This window comes from Lontra canadensis, unplaced genomic scaffold (assembly GCF_010015895.1).
Source record: "Lontra canadensis isolate GAN:19392208 unplaced genomic scaffold, GSC_riverotter_1.0 scaffold330, whole genome shotgun sequence".
NCBI lineage: Eukaryota > Metazoa > Chordata > Mammalia > Carnivora > Mustelidae > Lontra > Lontra canadensis.
The window spans coordinates 112158-125395 of NW_022631324.1; the positions used below are offsets into that span (position 1 = coordinate 112158).

General features: G+C 47.5%; 1 protein-coding gene across 3 annotated transcripts; it reads right to left on the minus strand.

The window, feature by feature from the left end:
• Positions 1 to 941: 941 nt before the first annotated feature.
• Positions 942 to 9127, minus strand: LOC116862791 (kelch-like protein 38). Of its 3 annotated transcripts, XM_032850196.1 has the most exons (4): positions 8855 to 9123; positions 6838 to 8298; positions 2745 to 2850; positions 942 to 1624 (listed from the first exon to the last, which is right to left on the minus strand). In XM_032850196.1, exons 2-4 carry the CDS (start codon positions 8188 to 8190, stop codon positions 1335 to 1337), a joined length of 1749 nt encoding a protein of 582 aa, XP_032706087.1. In that variant the 5' UTR covers positions 8191 to 8298; positions 8855 to 9123; the 3' UTR covers positions 942 to 1334. The 3 variants fall into 3 exon arrangements, with proteins under 3 accessions (XP_032706087.1, XP_032706088.1, XP_032706089.1); XM_032850197.1 differs by lacking the exon at positions 8855 to 9123 and having other exon boundaries at positions 6838 to 8379; XM_032850198.1 differs by lacking the exon at positions 2745 to 2850 and having other exon boundaries at positions 1442 to 1624; positions 8855 to 9127.
• Between the last annotated feature and the right edge of the window lie 4111 nt (positions 9128 to 13238).

The window sequence follows — 13238 nt, forward strand, 5'->3', positions numbered from 1 at the left end:
TAAGAGGTTGTAGTAACTGCTAAGGTGACAGCATCCAGGATGAGGAACAGGGGCTGACAACCTGGGCAGGGTGTCTAGACCACGGCCACATGGTCTGGGGAGCAGGGCAAAGTTTCAGATCCCAGCATGAGGAGCTGAAGTGCAGGAAGAAAGGAAAAATCCAGAACATGAACTTGGAGAGCAGGGTGGGGAGGAAGGTTCCGGCTTGAAGGCTCTCTGGTGCCCGGCTCAGGGAAGTGAGACCCATTCCAGATGCTTCCATAGCTGGGGAGAAGACTGCCAGGTGATTATAATGGGCTGCCATCTTCAGTTGATTCTGGAGCTTAAGACGGAGCCAGCTTGGGAGGCACTTTGAGACCAAGAGCGCGGTTGGGGGACATTCAGCCCTGGCATGGACAGGGCAGTAATTGCTGGGATCTCTGAAGGAATTTGTTGACTTTCCTCAGAAGAGCGATTCTCATAACATTTACCAAAATGAAAATCCTGATGAATTCTGCAGGTTTATAGCTCCCCAGAGGCTGGAGAAAAACACAATTTGGCACTAGAAGCAAACTTTATTCTGGCCGCATGGATAATTTTGCAAACACTAGATACTACGTTGCACACATGTTCCTCGAATTCCAATTTATTACATCCACAGAATGCAAAGAAACACGGTCATGGCCCATTTCTCACACTGCCACCTGGACCCTGTGCCAGGGACCCCTTTTGCTCTAGATTTCCACGATGCTCTGGGCAGATGTGGTTTTGGTCAGCGCAGCAGTTCTTTCTTTGGGAAACTGCTTCTGTCTTGTGCTGTGCAGTTTGGATGAGCTGTCAGCGAGAACAGTCAACGTGACTTCTGCCTGTAGGGGTGTGCTCTGGGATCACAGTTACAGAAGCACAAGCCCCGGAAACAGCGATTGACTCAAGAAGAAGGCATGGAATTAAGAAATAGCCAATTTGGATTATTTTCAAGGTTAATATATAGATAATGGTGAAGTTCTTTCTTGGAGATGCAACTTTAGAAAACACTGAGTTTATCAGTCGCCACTGTCTTCATACTTTGTAGGTAGAGAAGCTTGTTTGTAGCATGACGTCTAACAGAGATGAGATAGAGAAGGAGGGAAAGTAGGGGGAGAAGGGGAGAGAGGGAGATAGGGTGGGGGTGTGGAGAGCCAGAGAGGGCCAGAGAGTTCTACCAACAGTATGCCTGGTTCCGGGCCTCCAGGCTCTGGAACTTTTGGTCCTGTGGGCACTCTCTGCATCCTTTTGGGGTTACACTCCTTTGAGTTGGGTTTCTGTCTCTTACAATAGAAAGCATCTTGACAAAGACCCACAGTTACTTGCCAACTTCACGGGAAGGTGGGGGTGTGGGGTATGCACTGGAGAGTGAGGCAAGCGTGGTCAAAGAGTTTGTGAGGAAGCTGTCCCTGGGACGTCCAGGTGTCCGTCTCAGGGTCGTAGCAGTCAAAGGAGGCCAAGTCCTCGATGCTGCAGTCTGTGGTCAGCCGCCGCCCGCCCGTCACATAGAGCTTGTTCCCCATCACTGTGGCCCCGTGGTGCATCCTCCGGTCTTTCATGTCCGCACACTTGACAAATTTGTTGGATTGAGGGTCATAAGCAAGAATCCTCCTTGTGTAACCTGAAAACCAATGGCATGTTGGCAAGCTCAACATTGTTCATTTGGGACAGGAAGTCTGCAGTCTGGAAACATGTCTGTACTTTGCCATTGCCTGGTACCAAGGCTGGCCTCTGAACTGAGGTATAGAATGTTTTGATAAACTGCCCAAGGTCCAGTGTGTGGCCGAGCAGGGGTTTAGACTAAGATCTGTCTGATTCTGGCCCCTGTATCCTTAACCTCAAGTTAAAGCAGCGTTAGATTGGGAGCAGCCTCCTGATTCCACACCTTTTTCTATCTTTTTTTTTTTTTTTAAGATTTTTTATTTATTAATTTAACAGACAGAGATCACACGTAGGCAGAGAGGCAGGCAGAAAGAGAGAGGGAGAAGCAACCTTCCTGCTGAGCAGAGAGCCTGAGGTGGGGCTCGATCCCAGGATCCCGGGACCACGACCTGAGCCGAAGGCACAGGCTTTAACCCACTGAGCCACCCAGGCACCCCGAGCTTTCTCTATCTTATTGGCTTTTTCATCTCTCTCACATGTTCCCTTCTCCCCCAAGAGCCTTAATAATCCAGGGAAGGAGCCTTGGGAATTCAGGAACAGTTCCCACCACGGCCCTATCTGGTCCCCACCACTCCCTACTTTTAGGACCCCCATTTTACAGATGTGCAAACAGAGGCACAGAAAAAGATTAACAATGTGCCAAAGAGTATACAGCCAGTGACAGAGCCAGGATTTGAACCCAGGTCTGACGCTAGAACTATTCCTCTTAACCAAGACACTCTACTGTAGTTGCAGAGAAATGATCCATTAGCGGCTAATATTATTAACGGTAGCAAACATTTTTTGAGTATTTGCCATGTATCTGGGATAGTGCTAAGTGCTTTAGATATGCGAGCACATTTTATTATCACAACAATTCCGTGAAGTGGGTATTATTTCATTCCTTGTTTACAGATGAAGACAGGGAGAAACTTCTGGATGAGAAAAGAACTTTGTCAAGTCATCCACACTCCCCTAGTTGGATGGATGTGCTTTTAAAAACACTGTTTTGTAGAACAACATCTGTCTATTTAGTGACCCTTTTTCCGTGGGAGATGCCAAGTTTGTGTCCAGCCTAGCTATCCTCTGTTCCAACTCACCTCCTACGATAACAATCTTCTCCCGAAGCACCACAGCAGGGGCACACACATTCTTGATCATCCTTGTCTCCATTTTGAACCATGTGTTTCTGGAAATGTGATAAACCTGAGGGAGAAATAGAATCATGGTGCTGCACTGTAAAGTGATATATATTTTTTAAGAGATAGAAGTAGTATTTAAGAGAGTGAAATAAGATTGTTTTTCTTTTCACTTTTTAAAATGTAGGTAGATGTATTATTATCAACAAAATGTAATTAAATAACAGAAAGTATCTATTACTAGAAACTGGTCTTTATGTGAGACCATGAGATCCTCAGCTATGTCTCCACAGAATGGACCGAGAGTTACGCATTGTAGTATGTGTTTGCTTACCTTACTTGCAACATTTTTTTCTTTTTAATGGGAAATGGAGCAACTTGGGTATTCATAAAACCAGTGATTTTTCAATCATTTCTATTTCCGGCTCATGTTTAAATTTCTGAATGTTCCCGTGTATCAGAGAGGGCCTGAGAGCCAAGAATGCATGTGGAGCTAAGTGAGGAAGGCTTTTGAACAGTTCATGCCTAAAAGTCATTAGAATCGTAGAGGAAGCATGAGAAAAAAGTAAAAGAGCAAGGAGGTGGGGCAGGGCTCCTTGGCCACGGTCTGAAATAGCATCGCAAAGCATTATTCCCAGAACATGTCCCCTTCAGTTTAAATAAAGTTCAAATATCAAATATAAAGTAGTTCACTACTAGCAAAATTTAGCACAAGAGATTTAGGATGGATTTCATATAAGAAAAGAAGGGGCAAAACATTTATTTGCCAAAGAAAATGGCATTTTTTTCTATATAAAATTTAATTGCGACCATATGAAAGACTCTATTTTTTATCATATTACCAAATTTGATCTTTACAACCATCCTATGAAGTAGGTACCATTACTTGCCCCCATTTTTCACATTAGATCATTGAGGTTCAGAGAGACTAAGTGACATGCCGGAAGTCACATGGCTAAGGAATGGAAGAGCTAGTCTGGTTGAGCCCAGAATCCAACTACTTCTTCTTCTTCTCCTTCTCCTTCTCCTTCTCCTTCTCCTTCTCCTTCTCCTTCTCCTTCTCCTTCTCCTTCTCCTCCTCCTCCTCCTCCTCCTCCTCCTCCTCCTCCTCCTCCTCCTTCTCCTTCTTCTTCTTCTTCTTCTTTTTTTTTTTAAGATTTTTATTTATGTATTTATTTGACAGACAGAGACCACAAGTAGGCAGAGAGGCAGGCAGAGAGAGAGGAGGAAGCAGGCTCCCTGCTGAGTAGAAAGCCCAACGTGGGGCTCCATCCCAGGACCCTAAGATCATGACCTGAGCTGAAGGCAGAGGCTTTAACCCACTGAGCCACCCAGGTGCCCCCAGGGTCCAACTTCTTAACCACCGCAATCATGACTCTGCCTGGGGCCATATAGGTGTCGCCTTTCTTGATGGCGCATTTTGAGACTGAAGACCTCTCGAGGTCTTTCCATTCTTGAAGCTGATGAAGCCTAGATGAGGCCATGTGATAGAGACAGCCTGTTAAGCCTCATAGTTTCATCTGAAAATACATAGATGACACTGGAAAGTGGGATCCTTGGAGTTAAAGTAAACACTGAGTGAGTAATTGCCTCCTGGCTCTCTGTTCTTTGTCAGCAAGTTTGGGGTATGGTTTCAAAGATAGATTAAACATCTGCTCACAATCCTCATCGTACCCCCAGAGAGCTGGGGGCAAGGATAACAAAGATGGTGTTTGACCAGTGGAGGAAGTGATATTTTGTTATGGTGAAGGATTTGCTCAGTGCCATCCAGAAACAGAGGGAGAAAGGCGGCCAGGGAGAAAGGTATACATACACACACAAATTACACAGTGATACCACTGTTCAATAGTTCCTAAAAGAATGCTTGTGTGCAGAAGAACCATCCTGTAAAGAAAACTGAAACTGTGCCAGAAAATCCAACCTACTCCATCAAGCAACCCCCACACATTGATCTCATGCTATAGTTGAATGAGTAAAATCACCATTTCAAAGCCAAGGCTAAGTAGATGAGAAAAGCTTCTATGAATGCTTTTCCCCTTTACCCCGTTCTCACCATTCTCACCGCTGCAGTGTAAAAGGATTACTCACATGGTAGTGGGTTTTTTCCCCACCTGCCTTTGCAAGCATCTTGTTCGATGGTACCATTCATTTTTTGATACGCCAGCTTGAAAGCTTTTCTGAGATTTGTATGTGTTCTTAGGAAATCAATAACAACTTTGCAATGTGAAGTCATTAGCATTTTTTGTTTACTTCATTTTGAAAAGTACTTTTGTAAAAGAGGGAGGGGTTCTAGCTTTACATAGAAGCCCTCTGTTACGTCCACATTGTGTGGCCAGAGCTTGGTGGGGGGCCGCCATGTCTCTCTTGGCTCAAATATATGAGTAGGACTTGGAACAGGCTCAAAATCTGCCTAGATGGTCAGAGAAGAGCTGAGAATACGGGCTGGGGAAACGAAGGCAAGACAAAACAGGAATTAAATTGAAGCTTGTTACTTTTCTCCGTCTCCACTGGCACCAGCTTAGCCCAAGCCACTGTCATCCTGGCTGGATCTCTGGAACAGTCCCCTGCTCTCCTCCCTTTGTCCACGCAGGCCCCTCGAATCCCTTTTGCACAGGGCATCCAGAGGGAGCTTCTAAAAATGCAAATTTGATGACTTCAGCCACCCTGTTACTCTTAGGCTACAACCCCAATTCCTTGACAAGGCCTAGAAAGCCTGCTGGGTCAGCCTCATGTCCACAAACACCTATCCCCTGGGAATGTTCCAGAATTTCTATAGTAGGGGCTCAGGGGCAGCAGTCTGGGTGAAGGGGGGCACTCAGGGCAGCTTGGGAAGGGGGCTGATGGAGAACATGTGAGAACTAACTCCTCTCCTCCCCACCCCAAGCTCCACTTAGATATACCGCCTTTTCGCTTCCCGCTGTGTTCCAGCTACATGGTCAGTCTGTCAGTCCCTCCAGGTGTTGGGCTGTGCCCTTCTCTGCTCCAGAGCCTTTGGTTCAGCTGTTTCCTTACCTGGGACCACCCCTCCCTCAACCATCCCCAATTCCCTCTAGACTGGCTTAGGGCACGTCTCATGCTCTTAAAGCACCCCTCCAGTCAGCACGTGAATTGTAATTTTCCTGAAGCTACTGGAGGGTTAAGTGCATGTCCTGCTCATGCCCATGTCCCCAGGGCTCTTACAGGGGGCTTGGGCTCGAGATAGCTCTCATCAGTGGACATAGCAACTACCAGGGAGCTCCTTCATCATTGTTAAAGACAGGCTCATTATTCATGTTTTTCATAACACAATGTGAACTGCAGAGATTAGAACTTGCATAAAAGACTTAATATTCTGAGATTTTGCTTTCTGTTGGTAACACTTCTCAGAGAGCTTGCTAGTGATGTTAGTTAGTGTCTACCTGTCATTTAAGGCCAGGGTTCTCCAACCTGGCTGCTCCTTAGGATCTCCTGGAGACGTCTGTAACAGGTATATGTCCGGACCCCCACAAAGAGATTTTGATTCAGCTGATCTGTGGTTGGGCTCCCAGGATTTGGTCACAGACTGTAGACCAATGCTTGGGACTCTTCTTCTAAGGCCTTGCTGATTTGGGTGAGAGGATCTGCAGATTTCCTACAGAACTTCACTTTCTGATATTCCATGTGTTCTAGCTTGAACTTTTTTCTTTTTTTTTTTTTTGAACTTTTAGAGATACTAATTTTATCTCTAATAAAGTTAGAGATAAACTCTTCATGGACAGGGATTGTATCTAACATTCCTTTGTGTGTATTCATCGTACATAACCAGAATTCATAAATGGATAAAGTCTTACTGAATTTAAACTTTCTTCTTTCCTCCCTCCCTTCCAACTTTCCTTTCCTCCCTCTTTTATGTTTTCTCTGCAAAGGATAGTGAGTACGTGGATTATAGGTATGTGTGCATGCACTCATGCAAGCAGGTATCCATGAATGTGTATGTGCATGTATGCACGTGTGTTTATATGTGTACACACACATATGGGTATGTGTGCATGTGTGCACTCATGCACTCTCATGATGGGAAGGACCAGCCATTTACCTGGATAAGGCGTACAGGATTCTGCATGATGTCCTCTCCCCCAAAAAGGTAGAGTCTTTGGTCTTTCACAGCAACCGCAGGGTGGAGAACCCCCACGGGCATGCTGGCCATGCTCTCCCAGATGTTGAAGATGCTGTTGTATCTCTCCATGGAGCCCATGACCTCCTGCCCTTCTCCAATGCCCCCAATGGAGAAGATGAAGTTCTCATGGGCAGTGCTTCTATGAGAGTAGCGGGCCACCAGCATGGGCTGCCCCAGCCTCCATTGGTTGAGCTTCAGGGAGTAGATGTAGACGTTGTGGCTTGGCACGTTCTTCCCTGGCCCGACAGCCATGCCTCCTAGCACGTAGATGGTGCGGTGCAAGGTGACGGCTGAGGCCTTATATAGGCGAGTTGGGAGTTTAGCCAGGTTCTGCCACTGGTTGGTGTGTCTGTTGTATAGTAGAACGTCCCTGGTGGTCTGCTGGTTGTCCTTCCTCCCACCCAAAATGATGAGAAAATCCTGGTAAGAGGTTCTTGGGGGGACGTGCCATGGAGGCCGGAGGTCTGGGGCACTGGTGGTGCTGTACGTGGCAAACATCTGCCTCTTGGCCATCTCCAGGATGGTCTGGCATGAGGGCGAGGACTGCAGGAGGGCATCGTTGGCGATGAAGTGGTGGAAGAAGGCCGGGTGGGTGTACGGAAGCCTGACCTGCTTGAACAGCTCCTCCACGTGTCGCTTCCGGGCCTGGAGGTCATGCTTGATCCAAACCATGAGGGCCTCGAACACCTTTTCCTCCTCCCCGCAGAGCCCGTCATCCCCCAGGTAGTCTCTCAATTCCAAAGCACAGAGATCCTTCAGGTCGGCCGAGGCAGCCACCTCAGGGAAACATGTCAGGGCCACCTCCCTGGCTTTCTTCTTGAGGGTCTCACAACTCAAGGTTTCGGAGAGTCGGATCATGCCCAGGCAGTTGCTGGGGGCCAGCTGGCTCTGGAGGTAGGAGGAGCAGGCCTCCAGCAGCTTGGGGTACTGAAGCATGGAGGCCGCCTCCATCAAAGGCAGGACGTTCTCAGCCGTGATGGGCACCTCCCCTGTGTACACGTACGAGATGATCTGGTCCAGAGTCGCGGGGTCGATGCCTTTCAGCTGGACTTTGGCCTCGCTTCTCTCCCGGAAGTTGCTGCAGAACATGGCCCGGAAGTAGGGGCTGCTGGAGGCCAGCACACTTCGGTGGCAGGGGACCTCCCAGGTCCCTGCACAGATGCTCACATCAGTCAGCAGCCTGTTTTGCCTCAAGCTATTGAGCTGCCTCAATAAGTCAGAGGAGAAGTCGTGGTCTTTGAAGAGCAGCCCATCCGGCGACTCCTCATCCATCCTAGAAGGAGGGGGAGAGGTCCCAAGGGGAGGCGTGTGCTGAAGGGTTTAGCTGTGGTGACTCCAAGACTTGGAGACTCCAAGACTCAGTGTCCATTCACTAAGGTGCTGTGGATATTGCCAAGAAGGTTGCTTAGTGAAGATTGGAAAGAGAGGCCACCTACACCCCACACCTCACAGCCAACACTCTCTTTTATGGTTACTCCCAAAGGTGAAAGGCAAAGAGCATCTTCAGATAATCTTAGAAAAACAGAACAAAACAAAACAAAAAAACAACTACCGACACGGTTGGAAGTTACCTGATGGTCAGGGGCTGAAGCAAGGTGACAGTCCCTGCATTTGACCAGCCCAAACCTGTGAGCCCTGCTCTAGCTTCTCAGCACATCTGTTATTCAGTAAACTCATGTAAGCATCTTTCTGGGTGTCAGTCATTCCCCGAGGAGTCACTCTGTGGGCGTGGCCCTCTGGCATCGAGAGAGTACTGAAGGACGAAAATGGGCCTTTGCGATTTATTTTTTAAAAACATGACTTCACAGAATCTTTGGGGGTTTTGTTTTAGAATGTGATAAAGAGAAAGCAGAGACCAAACAACACTCTGGGCAGGGTTTCCAGGATGACACCTGGCAGTCTACCTGCGGAAGAACTAGGCATTAGAGATCTTTACCTTGGTTTGCAGCAGTGACGTCCCCCAATGCCCAGTCTGCCTGGTCCCTCCGGAGACCTTCCACCTCTGGCTCCAAGTGAAACCATAAACCCAGGCCTTCCTTCAGTTGGCAAATGATTTGTCCTGGGAGAGTTCTGGATTTGTTTATGCAAACGGTGCTTTCACAGTTTTCTAGAACTTCGGGAAAGAAGCACCGGGCAGGGAGACAGTGTATACATTCCAGGGCTAAGAATAGTTGCATATGTACTTTCCACTGTTATGACATGTGACTCTCCAGTTGCCTTTTGCAGCAACCCGAGGGCCTGCCGGGCCAGCGCATGCCCACATGCCTTGTTTCCTTGGTAAGTGTTTACATCGGCATAAATAGATCTGGAGGAACAGCTTCTCTTAGAGAAGACTTTGCTGCCCACTTGGACACATCTCGGGTCCCTTGTCCTAAAAGTGCCTGTGAATTCTAGATGTTTGTAAACAGGTTGCTGTGACTTGGGACAGTCACTGAAGATAGTTCTGGGCAAGTCGAAGGTGACGGATGGTCTTAGGGAGGCCGGAACATGCCCGAGGATACTGTTCCGTGGGTCTTGATTTCTTGCTGTCTGCTGGCAGGATCGTCGGAGAGGGCTGTGCTTTCTGCCGGCAGCCTCCGAGGGGATGGAATGTATGACAGAAGTTGTTTTTAATATTTGTGGAGCACCCCACAGTGCCCAGATGCAAGAAAGATCAAACCTTTGTTGGTTCCGCTAATGCCAGGGGCTTCTGTTGTCAAGTGGCAAGGGTCATACTCTTCCAGGTCATTCCTGCCTCTTACAGGCATATGCTGATCGCTCTTCAGGTTCTTTTGTTTAAAAAAGATTGTATTTATTTATTTGAGAGAGAGAAAGAAAAAATGAGTGGGAGGAGGGGCAGAGCAAGCGGGAGGAGCAGGCTCCCTGCTGAGCTGGGGCCCTGGGGCTGAATCTCAGGACCCTGGGATCATGACCTGAGCTGAAGGCAGCCACTTAGCAGACTGAGCCACCCAGGAACCCCTCTCCCGTTTTTTTTTTTTTTTTTTTATGGTTCAGGCTGGCCTTTCTCTTTTACTTTTCCATTTTCTCCCATCAGGGAGGCTTGAGCTGGAGGCAGGAGGTAATGCTGTCTCTCCAGGGTGTGCCAGAGAGAGGGAGAGGGGGAGGGAGAGGGAGAAAGAAGGAGAGGGGGAGGGGGAGAGAGATAGGGGAACAAGCTGGGGGAGGAGGAAGGAAGCAGAGCAGGGGAGAGAGGGAAGAAGGGAGAAGGAGAAGGAAAGAGAGGAGGAGGCAGCCCCCGTGTAAGAATCAGAGCCACGATGGAGAGCTGTGGAAACACAAGGCTGATTAAAAGGGACCCGGGCTCTGTCCTTTTCCTCCTAGCCCCCAGGAGATACTGATTGAGTGCCTCAGCAGTGAGTGGCAGGGAGACCTGATTTTCTCCTCTTCTCAAGTCTTGCTTGGACATTGCAATGGCCTTCTGTGTCGATTTTTTCCCTTTGCTCCTAGTCTCTCTCCCTCCAATACAAGCACCCTGAGTAACCAGCAGAGTAACCCTAAGGAAGGCAAAGCAGACTCTACCAGCCCCAGCACCACGTCTTCCGGTGGCTCCCCAAGTCTGCAGGATTAAGCCCAGACATCAGCAGGAATCAGATTGGTCTGCAGCCAACCTTGAGAACTGTCTCCTGCCACGTCTCTCTCCCACTTACATTTTTCATTCTACCTCTAGGAGACAAGGTGCAGGTCCTTATATGGGTCTGGTCTCTGGCTGGGCCGGCCTCGCTTTTAGGGTACCACAGAGCATGGTGGAACCAGGAGGGTCTCTCGTGCATAGCTGCAGATCACAGGGTGACTCATGACCCCAAGAGTCTAGGAGATCAAAGTCATGTAAGTAGAACCAAAACATGTCACATGTCCCATGAGCAGAACATGTCAAAGTAGAACCAAAACATGTCACATGTCACATGAGCAGAAGACCAGAGACAAGGGGATCAGAGACCCATGGGAAGTACTGGCGAGGAGCTAGAGAAAGGGACTGTGTAAGAGCTGCCAGACCTGCAGATTATCCCTGCACTTTGGACATCTGCTGATATGACAGGTGAGGAGCCAAATTCCATAAAAGGCCTGAGGCCCCTGTGTGTCTTGCTTCTGTGCCTTTGCCTGCTCTTTCTTCCCTTTGCCATCTCTCCCATTTTCACATCTGAACTGCCGCTCATCCTCTGAAGCTAATTTATTATATCAGCTTCTCTGAAGGTCTTCCTTGACCCTCTCAGATAATTAGTATCTCAGTCCTCTGTACTATTTTCATTTCTTCTGCATACTTCTTCCTTTTTTTTTTTTTAAGATTTATTTACTAACTTGAAAGAGAGAGAAAGAGAGAGTGCTGGGGGAGGGAGAGAGGAACAGAGAGAATTTCAAGCAGACTCCCCACGGAGCACGGAGCCCGAAGCGGGGCTCGATCTCACAACCCTGAGATCATGACCTGAGCCAAAATCGAGAGTTGGATGCTTCACTGACTGAGCCGCCCAGGTGGCCCCCCCTTCTGCATACATCTAATACATTGGCCTCATGTCCTCATTGTAGTTATATTTACCTGTCGGCATCCCCCTTATTAGAATGGAAGTGTCTGGACAGCAAGAACTTTGTCTCAGTTGTCTCTCTCTAGCCCTGGTGCCTGGCCAAATGGCTGACACATAGCAAGTAAATTATGTATGGTTCTTGAACTGAGCATAACAGAACTGAGATTAGGAAAGGAGAAGGAGCACTGTGAGGTGGACTTCATACTCCCCCCCCCCACACACACACTGCATAGATTTAGCAACATGGCCATGTACCCCTTGGTTCATGTCCATTGGACTACACTGCAAATGGTGCTCCAGAGTAACCTGGACGTCTGTCCTTTCAATCAAATCCAACAACATGATAAAGAGAAAAGTAAAATACCACAGAGCAAAAGTTATTAAGTTCAAGGTTGGGAACAGATCTGAGGTCTTCCCAACCTCTAATGCTAGTGCTTTAGTCCTTGGCCTCCGAGTCAACACAAGGGAAGAATCACTTCCTTATTGCTCTGAAATGCCTGTCTTATTGCTCCTCCAGCTAGTGAGCAAACTAAGGGTTTGTTGGGAGGTCATAGGTAGGGATTTCTCAGAGTGAACTAATATGGTGCCGTCCACTAGTGGGCATCTTGGAGCTTCCCCTACGTTCTCTAACTAATTAGACCTTCTGGAATCCAGCCCTGTCAAGTGTTCAAAGGAGGCCTGGTGTGGCGCCCTGGTGTGCAGTATCAATGTCTGACCAACTTTAATAAATCCTCTGGCTTCTAAGTTTTAGAAAAAAAACAGACCCATTCCTTTGGCCTGGTCTGCTAGGAGAAATTTGGCCCTACATTAAATGTCAGGAAAAGACAAATCGAGTCTTGGTGTTTACTTCAAAGAAAACATACACAAATAACCCAACCCTAGTCCAAAACCCGTTATCTACCACCCACATGTAACCCCCACCAACCTACTTTCAATTCATGAATCTATTTGTCTTCGAGAATTTCACATTTTTTGTCTTAACTTTGTGTCCTGACTTTCTCTGGGAGATGTCTTAGTTTAGAGTCTGAACATATGGGAACCCAGAATAAATGAGGAATTCAGACCCTTGACCCTTTCTTTGATGAAAGTCAGTAGCATAATGAGTCAAGACTTGGACTTTGAGGGCAGAGAGACTCGGGAGAATCGACATTTCTTCTCAGCATCCAGATGGTCTTGGGCAACTAATTTATATTCTTCCAGCCTTACTTTGTCCATCTATTAAATGGGGACAACCAACCTTGTCAAAAGAAATAATATATGTGAAGCATCCAGGAAAGTGTTTGGCACAGTGCAGGTTCACAGTAAGTTATGGTTAGTATTATATTGTTACTCTGAAAATAATCTCATGAGATTCCTGTGGGTCTTGGTGCTTAGTTTTTAGCATCTGATTTGGTCTCCTACTCACTCTAGCTGTTTCCTAGGCCTTGAACAGTTTGCTATGTTCCTCATTATCTACTCAGCCTCCAGAAGTCCTGGATTTGTTCTAGTCCAGATTCTGCAAGGACTGTCTGTGTGTCTTTGGACAAGTCACTTAACCTCTCTGTACTTACTTTCTCTCCTGGCTGTGATGGTGTAGGCCAGGTGACCTCTGAGCTCTGCCTCTTCTAGATCACCCTGTGGTTTGTGTCCTGAAGTGGCCAGAGAAGTGACTGTTAAGAGGTTGATCCTCAGCAAAGGGACCTCCTCTGAGCTTGTATACATCTCTGGCCTGAAGCCAGAAGGTCTGGCCTCCACGCCAGTCAAGCTGCCAGCTGGTGTTCTTTACATCTTGCTGTTTCAAGTAAATTCACAAAGCTGTAAGTT